At 40.4% G+C, this 20,682-nt stretch overlaps 4 protein-coding genes and 1 pseudogene across 9 annotated transcripts; all 5 read left to right on the forward strand.

The window, feature by feature from the left end:
• Window positions 1–3,284: 3,284 nt before the first annotated feature.
• On the forward strand, window positions 3,285–8,138 carry LOC145898751 (uncharacterized). 5 transcript variants are annotated; one of them, XM_082987337.1, is made up of 6 exons: window positions 3,565–3,793; window positions 3,859–3,959; window positions 4,381–4,435; window positions 4,838–5,045; window positions 5,129–7,423; window positions 8,106–8,138. In XM_082987337.1, exons 1-5 carry the CDS (start codon window positions 3,676–3,678, stop codon window positions 5,886–5,888), a joined length of 1,242 nt encoding a protein of 413 aa, XP_082843463.1. In that variant the 5' UTR covers window positions 3,565–3,675; the 3' UTR covers window positions 5,889–7,423; window positions 8,106–8,138. The 5 variants fall into 5 exon arrangements, with proteins under 5 accessions (XP_082843465.1, XP_082843463.1, XP_082843462.1 ...); XM_082987336.1 differs by lacking the exon at window positions 8,106–8,138 and adding an exon at window positions 7,993–8,074; XM_082987339.1 differs by lacking the exons at window positions 3,565–3,793; window positions 8,106–8,138 and adding an exon at window positions 3,285–3,497 and having other exon boundaries at window positions 3,862–3,959; window positions 5,129–6,120.
• A 174-nt stretch (window positions 8,139–8,312) lies between these two features.
• On the forward strand, window positions 8,313–10,945 carry LOC145898753 (uncharacterized). Of its 2 annotated transcripts, XM_082987343.1 has the most exons (6): window positions 8,313–8,532; window positions 8,598–8,698; window positions 9,117–9,171; window positions 9,512–9,719; window positions 9,801–10,556; window positions 10,618–10,757. In XM_082987343.1, the coding sequence occupies exons 2-6, from the start codon at window positions 8,639–8,641 to the stop codon at window positions 10,691–10,693; spliced, it is 1,155 nt and encodes a 384-aa protein (XP_082843469.1). In that variant the 5' UTR covers window positions 8,313–8,532; window positions 8,598–8,638; the 3' UTR covers window positions 10,694–10,757. The 2 variants fall into 2 exon arrangements, with proteins under 2 accessions (XP_082843469.1, XP_082843467.1); XM_082987341.1 differs by having other exon boundaries at window positions 8,313–8,698; window positions 10,618–10,945.
• Window positions 10,946–13,142: 2,197 nt separating this feature from the next.
• On the forward strand, window positions 13,143–15,533 carry LOC145898754 (uncharacterized). Its single transcript, XM_082987344.1, has 6 exons — window positions 13,143–13,205; window positions 13,271–13,371; window positions 13,790–13,844; window positions 14,185–14,392; window positions 14,474–15,226; window positions 15,288–15,533. The coding sequence occupies exons 2-6, from the start codon at window positions 13,312–13,314 to the stop codon at window positions 15,361–15,363; spliced, it is 1,152 nt and encodes a 383-aa protein (XP_082843470.1). The 5' UTR covers window positions 13,143–13,205; window positions 13,271–13,311; the 3' UTR covers window positions 15,364–15,533.
• A 68-nt stretch (window positions 15,534–15,601) lies between these two features.
• LOC145899256 (uncharacterized) lies at window positions 15,602–16,782 on the forward strand (annotated as a pseudogene).
• A 517-nt stretch (window positions 16,783–17,299) lies between these two features.
• LOC145899035 (uncharacterized) lies at window positions 17,300–20,285 on the forward strand. Its single transcript, XM_082987746.1, has 4 exons — window positions 17,300–18,113; window positions 18,538–18,592; window positions 18,887–19,094; window positions 19,176–20,285. The coding sequence occupies exons 1-4, from the start codon at window positions 18,054–18,056 to the stop codon at window positions 19,933–19,935; spliced, it is 1,083 nt and encodes a 360-aa protein (XP_082843872.1). The 5' UTR covers window positions 17,300–18,053; the 3' UTR covers window positions 19,936–20,285.
• The last annotated feature ends 397 nt before the right edge of the window (window positions 20,286–20,682 follow it).

Raw genomic sequence — 20,682 nt, forward strand, 5'->3', positions numbered from 1 at the left:
TTGAGAAAGTACGTCACCGCATATATGTATTTGTTTGGTATATTTGTTGTTCTCAATCGCAAAGGAATAAAGGAGTATATTTGCTAATATCGTTTATTGCGTTCGAGATTTTTTTATGTTGCATTAACATATAGGCTTGTCGTCAAGTTTTATTTAACTGAGCCTACTTAACGACTTTACTGGGACCCAAGCATAATATAATAAGCAATGAAAACGACACAACCACAAGGGTTTTCTTATCAGTTACCTTATTATGCGCAACTATTTTTCCATAACGCTCCAAGCAACCCTGAATTGCTCAGTAAAGTCTGTATCAACTAACACTTTTAAAGCCAGCACCGATTACTTGAACTCAACATACCGGGCCGACCACATGTGTTGGATCCACAAGAATTCCCTCATATTCGGTTTGATTATTTTCGTGGGGGTCATCTTCCTCAACAACGTGATCGTGTTCGTTCTTGTGATGAGGAACATCGCGTGCAAGAAAACAAAGGTTGGGATAATTATAAACTTTGGGCAGTGAATAATTGAGTGTTTCTGAAGCATTGGAAAGAAAAGTAGATTCAAGTACCAAATGTTAGCAAAGTTAGCTCAGTGACAGAAGTTGTGTGTTGGCAATTTTATAGACAAGATTTACAATTAACAACACAGTGTTCTTTTTGAAACGCTGCCCATGCTTGCGAGCAGATTTTCCAATACATTGCATAATATCAAACTCACACTTATAAACACGTAGAAAAGCTGGTAACCATTGTTCCTGGATTCTAATACTTTCTTTTTGTGGTTTTATTTTACAAATTGTGCCATTGATTTGGACTAGGTCCAAACCGTCCATTGTAACACATAATATTTTGCAGATAAGATCATCAGCTAAGAAGAAAAAGAAATCTCAGTACGTCATGATGGCTTGTACGATGGCGTTTACAATGGGCTTCACTTGGATATTTGGGTTTTTCATGGTGTTTTCGACTGATGAGACTTATTTACGTGTGACAAGTTGGTTCTACGCAGTCTTCAACGCCCTCCAGGTTTGTTTACACTTAAAATTGTCACAAAACTTGTGCAGAAAAAGCAATCCCTTTCTAAATATCAAAGCTATATGAGTGTTTTAATTAGCATGGTAGGTTACTAATATGCACTTTGCAAACACAAACCTGTGTTCACTATTTGTGCGTTTACTAAACATGTTTGCATTTGATTGTTACATCACAACCATGCTAAACAACATGCTATTTAAAACCTTAAAATATATTCACTTACCGGTCAACCTGGTACTGCGCTTGACACGTGATGTGTTTCAAGGGTTCTGGAATGTTCTATTTCACGTGTATAAGGAGAAAGGACATGCGGACATTCTGGTTGACTCCACTCTGCGCCACCGCATCCCGGTTCACTAACATTTTTTCACGAAGCTCTAAAAGTTATGATATCAACACTGTGACATCACAAACCAACAACCTATCTACCTCAGTGAATGACGTCAGTGCGACATCACCTCGAGCGAACACTATCAACGATTCGGAATGTTCAAAAAATATTCTTGTTACTGCTTTGTAATGACCCAGTTTTTGTGACACTTGAAATACATATGTATATAAATCCTATAAATTTATTTTCACCATATTCTGGGTCATACATACACAATAAACATGGGGGGGAAATGGGATGCAATACGCTGGTCACGTGACAACTGCTGTTAGGGAGGAAAATTTGTCGCACAGAAGTGAAGATCTGCACAATATAGAGACCGACTGCTTGTAGCGGTGACTTGAAGCGATGGTACCCGTGATGGTGGTGTACCAGGGATGGCTTTGTTGGTGACGCTACAAGGCATATTATTTATTAAAAGTGAAGTTCTGATGGAGGTCGGTTGGATAACGACTGAAACATCGACCAAGCAATTCATTTTGGTCTGTAGAGCTTCGATATAATTGGATGTCAGAGGGTTTAATTTCATCGCAAGGTTTCGCGTGAATTTTCCAGTGTAGGCGGTGCCACAATAGTATGTTAGGTTTTCCACTACATTGCAAGGGCGGTTTTAATTAGTGTGTAAATAAATATGCGAGATACGGAAGTCAATTGTTCCACTTTCCCGAATCTGGTAAAGTTGGTGACTCATTGGTAACGTTTTTAAAGTCTTAATTCACACCTGACTGAAACATTTTCTGGGTTTCAGGACAAAGTGTTTTTATTACATGTATCATTGCTCAAGTCGTTCATCAGGCGACCTTGCAACGACCTTGTAATTACCAAGCTGAATTATAAATCCTGTTTTTCCCATGTAAACGGTTAAATGCTAGCTCATGTGCCAGCGTATACCTGTGTTGCAGTTGGTCATTCTAGTCTACTACTATCGCTTGACAAGTGCACGGTTTGCATGCCTCGGTCCACCGCAAGAACCGGGGTAGGGCATTCTATTCTATACTCTATTGGTTGCTACTTAAACTGTTGATGTAAAAAGGATGGAAGTTAACATTGCATGCCTTATGTCTTCACATTGCCACTTGGTAAGAATAATAATTGGAAGATTGATTATTTCGAAACCAAAACAAAGGAGATGCCAAATTCTATCCCCAAGGCTCATGCCCTGCAACGTCGGCCGCAATAGGTAGCGTTTAGTTTCAGATGGGAACTCTGGCAATCTAACTTGTGTTGTCCCAAACGATCGCGAACTTTTATCGTATAAGCGCAAACTAGTGAACACATGTTTGTGTTGGTTGAACTATGCAGTAAATAAAATCACTGCAAATTTCAAACTGAACTGCTGCGATACCAGGGGAACCTCGACCCAGAATGTCGATAAAAGTGTTGCGCATCCTGCACCTAAATTACAACAGTGAACCTGTAGAGAGTGTCGTTGTTCGTTTCGTACCCGACTTGTCTGCGTGAGAGAGAGAAAAAAGAGAAAAAAGCAAATCGTACCCGACTTGTCTAGGTAAGTTTTCTTTTTTTTCAAGGCCCAAAACCGCACAATAATCTCCACCCCAAGATTTATATAACATTGATATCATAAGTTAAAGTCCTCGTATATCCTTGTAGAAGGCTTGGTGCAAGTTATGCAGAACACTGGTTTTGGAAAACCAACTGTGTATTTCATAATCACTGTGTCTGTTGATTTTGTGAGCAAACTAATGTAATTTTTTTAATATAGTGCTCTGTAAAAACAAGTAAACCCGAGGTTGTCATTCAAATGTTGGTCATTTCTTCTGCGAAACTATTTCGATCCACCTAGGGGAAAGGATTACATGAAAAATAACTTTCAGAAAAAATCAAGTTCCATTTCCAGCATTTGAATGCAAGTTTGAAAGTCGACGATGACGCGTGTGGTTAAAAATTGACAGCATGCTGATGAAATAACTGTATTTATAAAGTCAGTCAAGTAGTTGCGCTTCGGTGTCGCAACGATCCTGAACAAATGGTTCCTCTTTTTACATAAAGGTAAACTGACACGCGGCGTCGCACTCATTGTTATAGTGGGAAAGGAAAACATACAGGTAAGGTTATGAGATTTTAAAGATCGTAAAAAGGACGATGTATTTCACACCCAGTTTGGTGAGCGTTTGTATGACGAGTAGGGTTGTGCCGTTATGCGCTTTTGATACTATTACTCCTGATGGTCGTCGGTGGGTTTTTGACATTATTAGGAGCAATTAGCAAACGATATAACGGTAGATGACAGTTTACTTTTCAAAATATTCTGATAAGTTTAGTAACAGATATGTCATAAGTCCCAAGTCGTCGGTTTCATTTGTTACGTTTTTGTTGGTGCTTGCAAAGGACAGGGACGAAGGTTTGGGTTATAATGTTCGTGCTTGCAAACACAAAAGACACTTATTAAACCCCCCTTTTGTCCAGCAGTTAAAAAACAAAGGACACTATTTTCCCTGACGGAAAATATGCCACAAGAAAATAACGCTGATGGTGTTTCGGTCGGTCAAGCTTTACTTTACACATTGGTAAGTTCGTTACCGCGTGATAATCACGATTAGTTTGTGCGAACATCCTCAATGCTCGCAATGTAACTAGGCTTGTTTTTGACTAAAACCAAAAGTTTCAAGACAGAGAATAGTCAGTATGGTGCATTTAGTCCAGTGATTTTAAATTTGCTTTAGCTGGATATTTTCAATTGAACTCATTATATTTTCGTCATTATCCACAAACAATGGAAACAACGCAGAGGTAACAACGATAAATCTAACAGATTGGATTGTGACTAGGGGTCGGTTCACGGTAGCATTATTTACGCAATTGTGTCAATGGACTAGAAACTGCATACACAAGAATTCCGATTGTTGTATGCAAATATCGCTCACATGGCAACAAACCACACATAGCGCAGACTTTCTCCCAACTGAAATTGTGATCGTTTTATTTCAGGGTATCCTCCTGTTGGGGGTTTTCTTCCTTGTGGCGAAACAAAGGGCAACAGAAGGTGAGTTATAATTAAAGTTGTGTGACCCAAAACTCATTTATAATTGTGTTAACCTACCTTACATTTTGTGCGTATACAACACACAGCTATTAGGAAGTCTTGCGATGTTAGCATAAATTTCACACATAATTGTCACCTCAACTTGTTTTCTTTCATTTAAATAACAATTTTCAACGTTTCATTGTTTACTATTCTTGCCTTCACGGAACCAACACCCATGCAAGTAAAACTGACCTTTGTTGTCAACTTATCTCAAAGCACATCCGTAAACTTTACTTTGTATTTTTGCTTTGTTTAATTCGTCTTATTCTACTTTATCAAAAGTTCTTTTTGAATATTGGAAATCATTTATTTGAAGTAAAGAGAAAACCATCATGTACGTGTAACTGTTTATACTGCCAGACAAATATATTCCCAAAACTACTGTGGTTGAGGAGTCAAAAACCCACAATAAAGAGGAATTGGAACGATTCGAAACATTGATCGACGAGGTCGGCTCACCGGATGTTCGGAGCAAACTTTCTACAATTGCCGAAAACTTGGGGGATGGTCATCAGGTGATGGCCGCGCTCTACGACTACGCAAAAATGTCCGCTATGTACCACGGCAGGTTGGTTAAAATAAATATATGCGTTTGTTGCTCTTGTGTCAACAAAGAACGAATGATGTAAAATCTCGGGCTATTACATATAGGGTCAACCATAAAGACTGGAACTTAGATGAATGGACCCAGTACGAACGGCTCAACGAAATGATGGCCAACGCACCAGCTTTACACAAACTGGATTTGGACGGGGTTTTTGATCACGCAGTGAAATTGCTCGAAGAAAACAAAACAATCGAATCCTTCTTCTTCACGAGGATCTGTTCCCACTTTTACAAGAACAAGGGACAGAACAAAATAGCGGTAGCGGGTTTGGAGCTTTGCGCAAAAATTGACCACCTTCTTGTTGAGAGAATGATGAAAATTGATCCGACCCGTTTTAAACCGATCATTCAACACGTGGTGATTCCCCTAATGCGTTCCCAGCTTGCCGTCTTGCAGAACATAAAGATCGTGGACTACGAGTACAGGTTCGAGGCTGATATCACGTGTATGCATTACATTGGCCTGTGTCAGTCCGAAATAGACCAAATGTGGACTCAATCAAAGACCCTCGAGGCAGCCATCAAATACTTTGAGGGAAAATTGGGAAAATCTGCCTTCAAATATCAAATTCACGCAATCAACCTCTTCAATTACGGTCTGCGATTAAAAGGTAGGGGAGAATACCGCGAAGCACTTCCCATATTCGAGAAGGCGTTGAGCGTTTACGAGAACGCCGGGGACTTCAGTGATGAAAAGGATCGAAGAAATCACATCGCGGCGACTGAGAAAAAGTTGAAAGAAGTTCGAGAAGTGGTTCGACTTCTGAATGAACAAGAAATAAAAAAGAAGAAGTCTGATCTGTGAGCGCTGTGGGATGGAATACATTTTATGTTAATTATGTTTTTAAATTGTTTTCGAAGCTCCTTCATTTACATCACGAGGTTTCCAACCGTGGTGCTGTTTGAAACCTTCATATATGCCACGAGCTTTCCTTGATACTCACTCTGGTAATCTATCCAATTATCGTTCACCAGTGGTATAATGCCATATCGAGAGCATAACTTATTAATAATATTAGATCCCCATTAAGAGTCAGACAGAATGTTTGTTTGCAGCATTCGTGGCGGACGTTCATTGGTTTGCAGCCACTGGGTGCTGCTATACCTTTATTCATTCCGCTGGGGCTTGCAATTGCAAAATATTCTACCCATAGCACGCGTAGTGTGGGGACGTGCCAGAAATGGCGGACGAGCCAAAAGTTACGCGCAAGTAGCATATAAAAAGTCGGCCGAATGGAGAATGCCAAACTGTCTAAGTTTCAAGGCGGAAGGCATTTTGAAAAGAGAAAATGCGTAAGAAACTCTTTATAATCTAAAGTACTTAGTCAAAAAGCTTACTGGAATTGCTGAAATGAGGGGAAACTCTTTTGACATCACCTGTACATCCAGAGAACATGTGCTCGACCTATATGCAAAGCTTAGTACCCTTGAAGGGATAAAACACCTACGACTTTACGAAAGCGACAAAGTTAATGTCGCTGTAGGATGGGTTTTAGTGCCTTTCCAAACCAGGCAATAGCAGAAGAGTTGACAAAAAACATGGAAATGTCTCCAAGATGATACATCGTAAAGGAAGAGAAGGTTTGCTTTCAGGCATGCGTATCGCCACAATGAACGTATCCGACCTAGAAGATAACCCAATCCCAAGCTACATCAGAATAATGGACTGCGAATTTTATGTTACATACCATGGTCAGGTAGCAACCTGTAAATACTGCGGGGAAAACGGTAACAAACAATTCGTTTGCCCAAAACGTAAATTGGATTTCCCAGAGCTTGCAAACATTCAGTCACCAAAACGTTCAAACACAGAACTAAATCAAAAGCATGGTAACAAAAACCCTAGAGCGTCAGGTGAAACTTCGGAGCAACCTCTTAGGAAAAGGTGCGACTACAACTGATAAGAGTCCAAAGGGCGATGGTGCCAAAGTGCCAGACACAATTGCTGATCATAACTTAACCGATGAGTTCCAAGCCACGGAATCACCTCACGCAGTCACGCCCATTGATAACCACCAGAAAACGACCAACAAAAAACCCTGAAGACCTGCCTAAAAGTTAATTAGTCACTGCGAAAGTGATTTCTTTGAACTGTCCAGAATGTGAGGAGGAAATCTTGGTTTCCTCCAAATCTAAATCAACACGCTGCTGGGGATGCTCGAAAGAATGGACTGCAGCGGTACAATGTTGCAGAGATGAACTGTTCCTTGTGGAAGTGGGGAGTAAAGTCTGCAAATATCCGACATGTGGAAGCACAATGCGGCTTATGCCATGTTGCCAGGACTTCCAACCGGAATTCCGAAAGGAGGACGGCACCTTCGAATGTATCCAATGCGAAAGGTACTCTACCATATGTGTCTGTAACTCGATGAATCGCGTTCCTAAGTCAACGATGAGCATTGAGTGTTGTAATGCTGTGTGTAAACATAAAATAATTAACTGTGACTGTGGCAAAGTATTTGCGCAGCTTATAAACCCTGGCGAACGCTTTCGTTGTCCGTGCGGCATTGAATTTGAGTAGGACATCGATATTGGACTGAAAAAATATTAAATAATGTTATAATTACGTCCCATATTGTTTCCTTTATTGTCAGGGGGCTAAACAAGACTATTAAACGAAAATCTGTGTTTAACTTTCGCAATCCAGCTTGTGTAGCAAGAGAAAAAAGCAAATCGTCCCCCACCTGTCTATGTAAATTTTCTTTTTTTTTCAAGACCCAAAACCGCACAATAATTTCCACCCCAATATTTATATAACATTGATATCATAAGTTAAAGTACCCGTATAACCTTGTAGAAGGCTTGGTGCAAGTTATACAGAGCACTGGTTGTGGAAAACCAGCTGTGCATTTCATAATCACTGTGTCTGTTGATTTTGAGATCAAACTAATGTGATTCTTTTAATATAGTGCTCTGCAAAAACAAGTAAACCCGAGGTTGTCATTCAAATGTTGGTTATTTGTTCTGCGAAACTATTTCGATCCACCCGGGCAGAAAGGATTACATAAACAATAACTTTCAGAAAAAATCAAGTTCCATCTCCAGCATTTGAATGCAAGTTTGAAAGTCGACGATGACGCATGTGGTTAAAAATTTACAGCATGCTGATGAAATAACTGTATTTATAAAGTCAGTCAAGTAGTTTCGCTTCTCTGTCGCAACGATCCTGAACAAATGGTTCCTTTTTTACACACGGCGTCACACTCATTGTTATAGTGGGAAAGGAAAACATACGGGTAAGGTTATGAGATTTTAAAGATCGTTAAAAGGACGATGTGCCCCACATCCAGTTTGGTGAGGGTTTGTAATTAGGAAACAGTGTAACGGGAGATGACAGTTTACTTGTTCAAAATATTCTGTTAAGTTTAGTAGCAGATATATAATAAACACCAAGTCGTTGGTTTCATTTGTTACGTGGTTGTTGGTGCTTGTAAAGGACAGGGACGAAGGTTTGGGATATAACGTTCGTGCTCACAAACACAAAAGACACTTATTAAACCTCTGTTTTGTGCAGCAGTTAAAAAACAAAGGACACTATTTTCCCTGACGGAAAATATGCCACAAGAAAATAACGCTGATGGTGTTTCGGTCGGTCAAGCTTTACTTTACACATTGGTAAGTTCGTTACCGCGTGATAATCACGATTAGTTTGTGCGAACATCTCTAACGCTCGCAATGTAACTAGGCTTGTTTTTGACTGAAACCAAAAGTTTCAAGACAGAGAATAGTCAGTATGGTGCATTCAGTCCAGTGATTTTAAATTTGCTTTAGCTGGATATTTTCAATTGAACTCATTATATTTTCGTCATTATCCACAAACAATGGAAACTTCGCAGAGGTAACAACGATAAATCTAACAGATTGGATAGGGACTAGGGGTCGGTTCACGGTAGCATTACTTACGGAATTGTGTGGCCACAAACTGCATACAAAAGCATTCCGATTGTTGTATGCAAATATTGCTTACCTGGCAACAGACCGCACAGAGCGCAAACTTTCCCCTAACTGCAATTTTGTTATCGTTTTATTTCAGGGTATCCTCCTGTTGGGCGTTTTCTTCCTTGTGGCGAAACAAAGGGCAACAGAAGGTGAGTTATAATTAAAGTTGTGTGACCTAAAGCTCATTTATAATTGTGTTAACCTACCCTACGTTGTGTACGTATACAACAACACACAGCTATTAGAATTTGTCTCGCAATGTTAGCATAAATTTCACACATAATTGTCACCTCAACTTGTTTTCTTTCATTTAAATAACAATTTTCAACGTTTAATTGTTTACTATTCTTGCCTTCACGGAACCAACACCCATGCAAGTAAAACTGACCTTTGTTGTCAACTTATCTCAAAGCACATCAGTAAACTTTACTTTATTTTTGCTTTGTTTAATTCGTCTTTTCCTACTTCATCAAAATTTATTTTCGCCAGACAAATATATTCCCAAAAAAACGTTGGTTGAGAAGCCAAAAACCCACAATGAAGAGGAATTGGAACGATTCGAAACATTGATCGACGAGGTCGGCTCACCGGATGTTCGGAGCAAACTTTCTACAATTGCCGAAAACTTGGGGGATGGTCATCCGGTGATGGCCGCGCTCTACGACTACGCAAAAATGTCCGCTATGTATCACGACAGGTTGGTTAAAATAAATACATGCGTATGTTTCCCTTGTGTCAAGAAAGAACGAATGATGTAAAATCCCGGGCTATTATATAGGGTCAACCATAAAGACTGGAACTTAGATGAATGGACCCAGTACGAACGGCTCAACGCAATGATGGCCAACGCACCAGCTTTACACAAACTGAATTTGGAAGGGGTTTATGATCACGCAGTGAAATTGCTCGAAGAAAACAAAACAATCGAATCCTTCTTCTTCACAAGGATCTGTTCCCACTTTTACAAGAACAAGGGACAGAACAAAATAGCGGTAGCGGGTTTGGAGCTTTGCGCAGAGATTGGCCGCCTTCTTGTTGAGAGAATGATGGAAATTGATCCGACCCGTTTTAAACCGATCATTCAACACGTGATGATTCCCCTAATGCGTTCCCAGCTTGCCGTCTTGCAGAACATAAAGATCGTAGACTACGAGTACAGGTTCGAGGCTGATGTCACGTGTATGCATTACATTGGCCTGTGTCAGTCCGAAATACACCAAATGTGGACTCAATCAAAGACCCTCGAGGCAGCCATAAAATACTTTGAGGAAAAATTGGGAAAATCTGCCTTCAAATATCAAATCCACGCAATTAATCTCTCCAATTACGGTCTGCGAGTAAAAGATAGGGGGGAATACCGCGAAGCACTTCCGATATTCGAGAAGGCGTTGAGCGTTTACGAGAACGCCGGAGACTACATTGATGAAAAGGATCGAAGAAATCACATCGCGACGACTGAGAAAAAGTTGAAAGAAGTTCGAGAAGTTGTTCGACTTCTGAATGAACAAGAAATGAAAAAGAAGAAGTCTGATCTGTGAGCGCTGTGGGATGGAGATACATTTTGTGTTAATTATGTTTTTAAATTGTTTTCGAAGCTCCTTCATTTACATCACGAGGTTTCCAACCGTGGTGCTGTTTGAAACCTTCATATATGCCACGAGCTTTCCTTGATGCTCACTCTGGTAATCTATCCAATTATCGTTCACCAGTGGTATAATGCCATATCGAGAGCATAACTTATTAATAATATTAGATCCCCATTAAGAGTCAGACAGAATGTTTGTTTGCAGCATTCGTGGCGGACGTTCATTGGTTTGCAGCCACTGGGTGCTGCTATACCTTTATTCATTCCGCTGGGGCTTGCAATTGCAAAATATTCTACCCATAGCACGCGTAGTGTGGGGACGTGCCAGAAATGGCGGACGAGCCAAAAGTTACGCGCAAGTAGCATATAAAAAGTCGGCCGAATGGAGAATGCCAAACTGTCTAAGTTTCAAGGCGGAAGGCATTTTGAAAAGAGAAAATGCGTAAGAAACTCTTTATAATCTAAAGTACTTAGTCAAAAAGCTTACTGGAATTGCTGAAATGAGGGGAAACTCTTTTGACATCACCTGTACATCCAGAGAACATGTGCTCGACCTATATGCAAAGCTTAGTACCCTTGAAGGGATAAAACACCTACGACTTTACGAAAGCGACAAAGTTAATGTCGCTGTAGGATGGGTTTTAGTGCCTTTCCAAACCAGGCAATAGCAGAAGAGTTGACAAAAAACATGGAAATGTCTCCAAGATGATACATCGTAAAGGAAGAGAAGGTTTGCTTTCAGGCATGCGTATCGCCACAATGAACGTATCCGACCTAGAAGATAACCCAATCCCAAGCTACATCAGAATAATGGACTGCGAATTTTATGTTACATACCATGGTCAGGTAGCAACCTGTAAATACTGCGGGGAAAACGGTAACAAACAATTCGTTTGCCCAAAACGTAAATTGGATTTCCCAGAGCTTGCAAACATTCAGTCACCAAAACGTTCAAACACAGAACTAAATCAAAAGCATGGTAACAAAAACCCTAGAGCGTCAGGTGAAACTTCGGAGCAACCTCTTAGGAAAAGGTGCGACTACAACTGATAAGAGTCCAAAGGGCGATGGTGCCAAAGTGCCAGACACAATTGCTGATCATAACTTAACCGATGAGTTCCAAGCCACGGAATCACCTCACGCAGTCACGCCCATTGATAACCACCAGAAAACGACCAACAAAAAACCCTGAAGACCTGCCTAAAAGTTAATTAGTCACTGCGAAAGTGATTTCTTTGAACTGTCCAGAATGTGAGGAGGAAATCTTGGTTTCCTCCAAATCTAAATCAACACGCTGCTGGGGATGCTCGAAAGAATGGACTGCAGCGGTACAATGTTGCAGAGATGAACTGTTCCTTGTGGAAGTGGGGAGTAAAGTCTGCAAATATCCGACATGTGGAAGCACAATGCGGCTTATGCCATGTTGCCAGGACTTCCAACCGGAATTCCGAAAGGAGGACGGCACCTTCGAATGTATCCAATGCGAAAGGTACTCTACCATATGTGTCTGTAACTCGATGAATCGCGTTCCTAAGTCAACGATGAGCATTGAGTGTTGTAATGCTGTGTGTAAACATAAAATAATTAACTGTGACTGTGGCAAAGTATTTGCGCAGCTTATAAACCCTGGCGAACGCTTTCGTTGTCCGTGCGGCATTGAATTTGAGTAGGACATCGATATTGGACTGAAAAAATATTAAATAATGTTATAATTACGTCCCATATTGTTTCCTTTATTGTCAGGGGGCTAAACAAGACTATTAAACGAAAATCTGTGTTTAACTTTCGCAATCCAGCTTGTGTAGCAAGAGAAAAAAGCAAATCGTCCCCCACCTGTCTATGTAAATTTTCTTTTTTTTTCAAGACCCAAAACCGCACAATAATTTCCACCCCAATATTTATATAACATTGATATCATAAGTTAAAGTACCCGTATAACCTTGTAGAAGGCTTGGTGCAAGTTATACAGAGCACTGGTTGTGGAAAACCAGCTGTGCATTTCATAATCACTGTGTCTGTTGATTTTGAGATCAAACTAATGTGATTCTTTTAATATAGTGCTCTGCAAAAACAAGTAAACCCGAGGTTGTCATTCAAATGTTGGTTATTTGTTCTGCGAAACTATTTCGATCCACCCGGGCAGAAAGGATTACATAAACAATAACTTTCAGAAAAAATCAAGTTCCATCTCCAGCATTTGAATGCAAGTTTGAAAGTCGACGATGACGCATGTGGTTAAAAATTTACAGCATGCTGATGAAATAACTGTATTTATAAAGTCAGTCAAGTAGTTTCGCTTCTCTGTCGCAACGATCCTGAACAAATGGTTCCTTTTTTACACACGGCGTCACACTCATTGTTATAGTGGGAAAGGAAAACATACGGGTAAGGTTATGAGATTTTAAAGATCGTTAAAAGGACGATGTGCCCCACATCCAGTTTGGTGAGGGTTTGTAATTAGGAAACAGTGTAACGGGAGATGACAGTTTACTTGTTCAAAATATTCTGTTAAGTTTAGTAGCAGATATATAATAAACACCAAGTCGTTGGTTTCATTTGTTACGTGGTTGTTGGTGCTTGTAAAGGACAGGGACGAAGGTTTGGGATATAACGTTCGTGCTCACAAACACAAAAGACACTTATTAAACCTCTGTTTTGTGCAGCAGTTAAAAAACAAAGGACACTATTTTCCCTGACGGAAAATATGCCACAAGAAAATAACGCTGATGGTGTTTCGGTCGGTCAAGCTTTACTTTACACATTGGTAAGTTCGTTACCGCGTGATAATCACGATTAGTTTGTGCGAACATCTCTAACGCTCGCAATGTAACTAGGCTTGTTTTTGACTGAAACCAAAAGTTTCAAGACAGAGAATAGTCAGTATGGTGCATTCAGTCCAGTGATTTTAAATTTGCTTTAGCTGGATATTTTCAATTGAACTCATTATATTTTCGTCATTATCCACAAACAATGGAAACTTCGCAGAGGTAACAACGATAAATCTAACAGATTGGATAGGGACTAGGGGTCGGTTCACGGTAGCATTACTTACGGAATTGTGTGGCCACAAACTGCATACAAAAGCATTCCGATTGTTGTATGCAAATATTGCTTACCTGGCAACAGACCGCACAGAGCGCAAACTTTCCCCTAACTGCAATTTTGTTATCGTTTTATTTCAGGGTATCCTCCTGTTGGGCGTTTTCTTCCTTGTGGCGAAACAAAGGGCAACAGAAGGTGAGTTATAATTAAAGTTGTGTGACCTAAAGCTCATTTATAATTGTGTTAACCTACCCTACGTTGTGTACGTATACAACAACACACAGCTATTAGAATTTGTCTCGCAATGTTAGCATAAATTTCACACATAATTGTCACCTCAACTTGTTTTCTTTCATTTAAATAACAATTTTCAACGTTTAATTGTTTACTATTCTTGCCTTCACGGAACCAACACCCATGCAAGTAAAACTGACCTTTGTTGTCAACTTATCTCAAAGCACATCAGTAAACTTTACTTTATTTTTGCTTTGTTTAATTCGTCTTTTCCTACTTCATCAAAATTTATTTTCGCCAGACAAATATATTCCCAAAAAAACGTTGGTTGAGAAGCCAAAAACCCACAATGAAGAGGAATTGGAACGATTCGAAACATTGATCGACGAGGTCGGCTCACCGGATGTTCGGAGCAAACTTTCTACAATTGCCGAAAACTTGGGGGATGGTCATCCGGTGATGGCCGCGCTCTACGACTACGCAAAAATGTCCGCTATGTATCACGACAGGTTGGTTAAAATAAATACATGCGTATGTTTCCCTTGTGTCAAGAAAGAACGAATGATGTAAAATCCCGGGCTATTATATAGGGTCAACCATAAAGACTGGAACTTAGATGAATGGACCCAGTACGAACGGCTCAACGCAATGATGGCCAACGCACCAGCTTTACACAAACTGGATTTGGACGGGGTTTTTGATCACGCAGTGAAATTGCTCAAAGAAAACAAAACAATCGAATCCTTCTTCTTCACAAGGATCTGTTCCCACTTTTACAAGAACAAGGGACAGAACAAAATAGCGGTAGCGGGTTTGGAGCTTTGCGCAAAAATTGACCACCTTCTCGTTGAGAGAATGATGAAAATTGATCCGACCCGTTTTAAACCGATCATTCAACACGTGGCGATTCCCCTAATGCGTTCCCAGCTTGCCGTCTTGCAGAACATAAAGATCGTAGACTACGAGTACAGGTTCAAGGCTGATATCACGTGTATGCATTACATTGGCCTGTGTCAGTCCGAAATAGACCAAATGTGGACTCAATCAAAGACCCTCGAGGCAGCCATCAAATACTTTGAGGGAAAATTGGGAAAATCTGCCTTCAAATATCAAATTCACGCAATCAACCTCTTCAATTACGGTCTGCGATTAAAAGGTAGGGGAGAATACCGCGAAGCACTTCCCATATTCGAGAAGGCGTTGAGCGTTCACAAAAACGCCGGAGACTACATTGATGAAAAGGATCGAAGAAAAGACATCGCGACGACTGAGAAAAAGTTGGAAGAAGTTCGAGAAGTTGTTCGACTTCTGAATGAACAAGAAATAAAAGAGAAGTCTGATCTGTGAGCGCTGTGGGATGGAGATACATTTTGTGTTAATTATGTTTTTAAATTGTTTTCGAAGCTCCTTCATTGACAACACGAGGTTTCCAACCGTGGTGCTGTTTGAAACCTTCATATATGCCACGAGCTTTCCTTGATGCTCACTCTGGTAATGTTTCCAATTATCGTTCACCAGTGGTGTAATTCCATATCGAGAGCATAACTTTTTAATGGTATTTAACCCCCATTAAAAATCAGACTGAGAGGCAGCATTTGTGGCGGACGCTCATTGGTTTGTCGCCACTGGGTGCTGCTATACCTTTATTCATTCCGCTGGGGCATTGCAATTGCAAAATATTCTGCTCATAGCACGCGTAGTGTGGGGACGTGCCAGAAATGGCGGATAAGCCAAAAGTTACGCGCAAGTAGCATATAAAAAGTCGGCCAAATGGAGAATGCCAAACTGTCTAAGTTTCAAGGCGGAAGGCATTTTGAAAAGAGAAAATGCGTAAGAAACTCTTTATAATCTAAAGTACTTAGTCAAAAGCTTACTGTAATTGCTGAAATGAGAGGAAACTCTTTTGACATCACCTGTACATCCAGAGAACATGTGCTCGACCTATATGCAAAGCTTAGTACCCTTTAAGGGGTAAAACACCTTCGACTTTACGAAAGTGAAAAAGTTAATGTCGCTGTAGGATGGGTTTTAATGCCCTTTCCAAACCAGGCAATAGCAGAAGAGTTGACAAAAAAAATATGGGAATGTTTCCAAGATGATGCATCGTAAAGGAAGAGAAGGTTTGCTTTCAGGCATGCGTATCGCCACAATGAACGTATCCGACCTAGAAGATAACCCAATCCCAAGCTACGTCAGAATAATGGACTGCGAATTTTATGTTACCTACCATGGACAGGTAGCAATCTGTAAATACTGCGGGGAAAAGGGCCACGAACAATTAGTTTGCCCAAAACGTAAATTGGATTTCCCAGAGCTTGCAAATATTCAGTCACTAAAACGTTCAAACACAGAACTAAAGCATTTGCATGCTGGAGCGATAGGTGCAACTCTGGAGCAACCTGATAGGAAAAGGTGCGACTACAACTGATAAGAGTCCAAAGGGCGAGAGTGCCAAAGTGCCAAACACAATTGTTGATCACAACTTGAACGATGAGTTCCAAGCCACGGAATCACCTCACGCAAGCACGCCCATCGATAAGCGGACCACCAGAAAACGACCAACAAGAAGCCCTGAACACCTGCCTAAAAGCAAGTCAATTAGTCTTTGCGAAAGTGTGATTTCTTTGAACTGTCCAGAATGTAAAGAGGAAATCTTGGCTTCCTCCAAATCTAAATCAACACGCTGCTGGGGATGCTCGAAAGAATGGACTGTGGCGGTACAATGTTGCAGAGATGAACTGTTCTTTGTGGAAGTGGGGAGTAAAGTCTGCAAATGTCCGACATGTCAAAGCACAATGCGACTTACGCCATGTTGCCAGGACTTTCAACCGTAATTCCGAAAGGAGGACGGCACCTTCGAATGTAACCAATGCGAAAGGTACTCTATCATATGTGTCTGTAACTCGATGAATCGTTTTCCTAAGACAACGATGAGCATTGAGTGTTGTAATGCTGTGTGTAAACATAAAATAATTAACTGTGACTGTGGTCAAGTATTTGCGCAGCTTATAAACCCTGGCGAACACTTTCGTTGTCCGTGCGGCATGGAATTCGAGTGGGATATGGATATTGGACTGAAAAAATATTAAATAATGTTATAATGACGTCCCATATTGTTTCCTTTATTGTCAGGGGGCTAAACAAGACTATTAAACGAAAATCTGTGTTTAACTTTCGCAATCCAGCTTGTATAGCAAGAGAAAAAAGCAAATCGTACCCGACTTGTCTGCGTGAGAGAGAGAGAAAGAAAGAGAGAGAAAAGAGAAAAAAGCAAATCGTACCCGACCTGTCTATGTAAATTTTCTTTTTTTTTCCAAGACCCAAAACCGCACAATAATCTCAACCTCAAGATTTCTATAACATTGAAATCAAACGTTACAGTACTCGTATAACCTTGTAGAAGGCTTGGTGCAAGTTATGCAGAGCGCTGGTTTTGGAAAACCAGCTGTGCATTTCATAATCACTGTGTCTGTTGATTTTGTGAGCAAACTAATGTGATTCTTTTAATATAGTTCTCTGGAAAAACAAGGGCGTATTAAACCCGAGGTTGTCATTCAAATGTTGGTTATTTCTTCTGCGAAACTATTTCGAACCACCCAGGCGAAAGGATTACAAGGAAAATAACCTTTGCAGGAAAGATAACAAATCAAGTTCCATCTCCAGCATTTGAATGCAAGTTTGAAAGTCGACGATGACGCATGTGGTTAAAAATTTACAGCATGCTGATGAAATAACTGTATTTATAAAGTCAGTCAAGTAGTTTCGCTTCTCTGTCGCAACGATCCTGAACAAATGGTTCCTATTTTACACACGGCGTCACACTCATTGTTATAGTGGGAAAGGAAAACATACGGGTAAGGTTATGAGATTTTAAAGATCGTTAAAAGGACGATGTGCCCCACATCCAGTTTGGTGAGGGTTTGTAATTAGAAAACGGTATAACGGGAGATGACAGTTTACTTGTTCAAAATATTCTGATAAGTTTAGTAACAGATATGTAATAAATCCCAAGTCGTTGGTTTCATTTGTTATGTGGTTGGTGCTTGTAAAGGAAAGGGACGAAGGTTTGGGTTATAATGCTCGTGCTCACAAACACAAAAGACACTTATTAAATCCCTCTTTTGTGCAGCAGTTAAAAAACAAAGAACACTATTTTCCCTGGCGGAAAATATGCCACAAGAAAATAACGCTGATGGTGTTTCGGTCGGTCAAGCTTTACTTTACACATTGGTAAGTTCGTAACCGCGTGATAATCACCATTAGTTTGTGCGAACATCTCTAACGCTCGCAATGTAACTAGGCTTGTTTTTGACTGAAACCAAAAGTTTCAAGACAGAGAATAGTCAGTATGGTGCATTCAGTCCAGTGATTTTAAATTTGCTTTAGCTGGATATTTTCAATTGAACTCATTATATTTTCGTCATTATCCACAAACAATGGAAACTTCGCAGAGGTAACAACGATAAATCTAACAGATTGGATAGGCACTGTAGGGGTCGGTTCACGGTAGCATTATTTACGCAATTGTGTCAATGGACTAGAAACTGCATTCAAAAGCATTTCGACTGGTTTGTGCAAATATTGCTTACCGGGCAACAGACCGCACAGAGCGCAAACTTTCCCCCAACTGAAATTGTGATCGTTTTACGTTCAGGGTATTCTCCTGTTGGGGGTTTTCTTGCTTGTGGCGAAACAAAGGGCAACAGAAGGTGAGTTAACCTACCTTACATTTTGTGCGTATACAACACACAGCTATTAGGAAGTCTTGCGATGTTAGCATAAATTTCACACATAATTGTCACCTCAACTTGTTTTCTTTCATTTAAATAACAATTTTCAACGTTTCATTGTTTACTATTCTTGCCTTCACGGAACCAACACCCATGCAAGTAAAACTGACCTTTGTTGTCAACTTATCTCAAACCACATCAGTAAACTTTACTTTGTATTTTTGCTTTGTTTAATTCGTCTTATCCTACTTTATCAAAATTTCTTTTCGCCAGACAAATATATTCCCAAAAAAACGTTGGTTGAGGAGCCAAAAACCCACAATGAAGAGGAATTGAAACGATTCGAAACATTGATCGACGAGGTCGGCTCACCGGATGTTCGAAGCAAACTTTCTACAATTGCCGAAAACTTGGGGGATGGTCATCCGGTGATGGCCGCGCTCTACGACTACGCAAAAATGTCCGCTATGTATCACGGCAGGTTGGTTAAAATAAATATATGCGTATGTTTCCCTTGTGTCAACAAAGAACGAATTATGTAAAATCTCGGGCTATTATATAGGGTCAACCATAAAGACTGGAACTTAAATGAATGGACCCAGCACGAACGGCTCAACGAAATGATGGCCAACGCACCAGCTTTACACAAACTGAATTTGGAAGGGGTTTTTGATCACGCAGTGAAATTGCTCGAAGAAAACAAAACAATCGAATCCTTCTTCTTCACAAGGATCTGTTCCCACTTTCACAAGAACAAGGGGCAGAACAAAATAGCGGTAGCGGGTTTGGAGCTTTGCACAAAGATTGACCGCCTTATCGTTGAGAGAATGATGGAAATTGATCCGACCCGTTTTAAACCGATCATTCAACACGTGGTGATTCCCCTAATGCGTTCCCAGCTTGCCGTCTTGCAGAACATAAAGATCGTAGACTACGAGTACAGGTTCGAGGCTGATGTCACGTGTATGCATTACATTGGCCTGTGTCAGTCCGAAATAGACCAAATGTGGACTCAATCAAAGACCCTCGAGGCAGCCATCAAATACTTTGAGGAAAAATTGGGAAAATCTGCCTTCAAATATCAAATCCACGCAATTAATCTCTCCAATTACGGTCTGCGAGTAAAAGATAGGGGGGAATACCGCGAAGCGCTTCCGATATTCGAGAAGGCGTTGAGCGTTTACGAGAACGCCGGAGACTTCAGTGATGAAAAGGAACGAAGAATTCACATCGCGACGACTGAGAAACTGTTGAAAGAAGTTCGAGAAGTTGTTCGACTTCTGAATGAACAAGAAATGAAAAAGAAGAAGTCTGATCTGTGAGCGCTGTGGGATGGAATACATTTTGTGTTAATTATGTTTTTAAATTGTTTTCGAAGCTCCTTCATTTACATCACGAGTTCTCCAACCGTGGTGCTGTTTGAAACCTTCATATATGCCACGAGCTTTCCTTGATGCTCACTCTGGTAATGTTTCCAATTAGCGTTCACCAGTGGTGTAATTCGTTCGTGGCGGACGCTTATTGGTTTGCCGTCACTGGGTGCTGCTATACCTGTATTCATTCCGCTGGGGTGCGTACGCCCAGAACGGTTGGGAACCACTGCACTACTACTGCCTATTTAAACCACAAACATCATCCATTTTAATCAATATTCAAACACTGTTTAAAAGTTCTTTAATTTGTCTGCATTTTCCTATATTTTTTCGCATGTCATTTGTTGATGATGAATTGCAAATGTTCAATTTTTACGATAAGATTCGCTGGAATCGGAGCCATGACAAACTTCGGCATCGCAGCCATGACATTTGCAGTCGAGCTGAATCAAAGTCACTTTTAAGTCGGATAGAGAAAAAACAAAATTTCCCGGTGAGGTTTGAACTCGCGACCCTGAGCTAATTTGCGCAATGAGTTACGAAAACTCATTGCTTAAGAGGGGATGTATTGTGGTCAAGATGCATTTATGCACATGGGTATCGTGGGGCCCTTTATACTGCGAAGGACTTTACTTTCTAAATTTAATGAACGCTTACCGTACTGAATCGTAGACAAATGTTCAGTTTAACAAAACA

The sequence above is a fragment of the Ascidia mentula genome, chromosome 4, assembly GCF_947561715.1.
Source record: "Ascidia mentula chromosome 4, kaAscMent1.1, whole genome shotgun sequence".
Taxonomy (NCBI): Eukaryota; Metazoa; Chordata; class Ascidiacea; order Phlebobranchia; family Ascidiidae; genus Ascidia; species Ascidia mentula.

Excerpts from the sequence above, each read along its gene's own strand:
- LOC145898751 (XM_082987337.1), top strand. The coding sequence starts at position 3,676 with ATGACAGTTTACTTTTCAAAATATTCTGATAAGTTTAGTAACAGATAT. Across the intron at positions 3,794-3,858 it reads TGCAAAGGACAGGGACGAAG|CAGTTAAAAAACAAAGGACA; the intron begins GTTTGGGTTATA and ends CCTTTTGTCCAG. Across the intron at positions 4,436-4,837 it reads GAAACAAAGGGCAACAGAAG|ACAAATATATTCCCAAAACT; the intron begins GTGAGTTATAAT and ends TTATACTGCCAG.
- LOC145898753 (XM_082987341.1), top strand. The coding sequence starts at position 8,639 with ATGCCACAAGAAAATAACGCTGATGGTGTTTCGGTCGGTCAAGCTTTA. Across the intron at positions 8,699-9,116 it reads AAGCTTTACTTTACACATTG|GGTATCCTCCTGTTGGGCGT; the intron begins GTAAGTTCGTTA and ends GTTTTATTTCAG. Across the intron at positions 9,720-9,800 it reads TCCGCTATGTATCACGACAG|GGTCAACCATAAAGACTGGA; the intron begins GTTGGTTAAAAT and ends GCTATTATATAG.
- LOC145898754 (XM_082987344.1), top strand. The coding sequence starts at position 13,312 with ATGCCACAAGAAAATAACGCTGATGGTGTTTCGGTCGGTCAAGCTTTA. Across the intron at positions 13,372-13,789 it reads AAGCTTTACTTTACACATTG|GGTATCCTCCTGTTGGGCGT; the intron begins GTAAGTTCGTTA and ends GTTTTATTTCAG. Across the intron at positions 14,393-14,473 it reads TCCGCTATGTATCACGACAG|GGTCAACCATAAAGACTGGA; the intron begins GTTGGTTAAAAT and ends GCTATTATATAG.
- LOC145899035 (XM_082987746.1), top strand. The coding sequence starts at position 18,054 with ATGCCACAAGAAAATAACGCTGATGGTGTTTCGGTCGGTCAAGCTTTA. Across the intron at positions 18,593-18,886 it reads GAAACAAAGGGCAACAGAAG|ACAAATATATTCCCAAAAAA; the intron begins GTGAGTTAACCT and ends TCTTTTCGCCAG. Across the intron at positions 19,095-19,175 it reads TCCGCTATGTATCACGGCAG|GGTCAACCATAAAGACTGGA; the intron begins GTTGGTTAAAAT and ends GCTATTATATAG.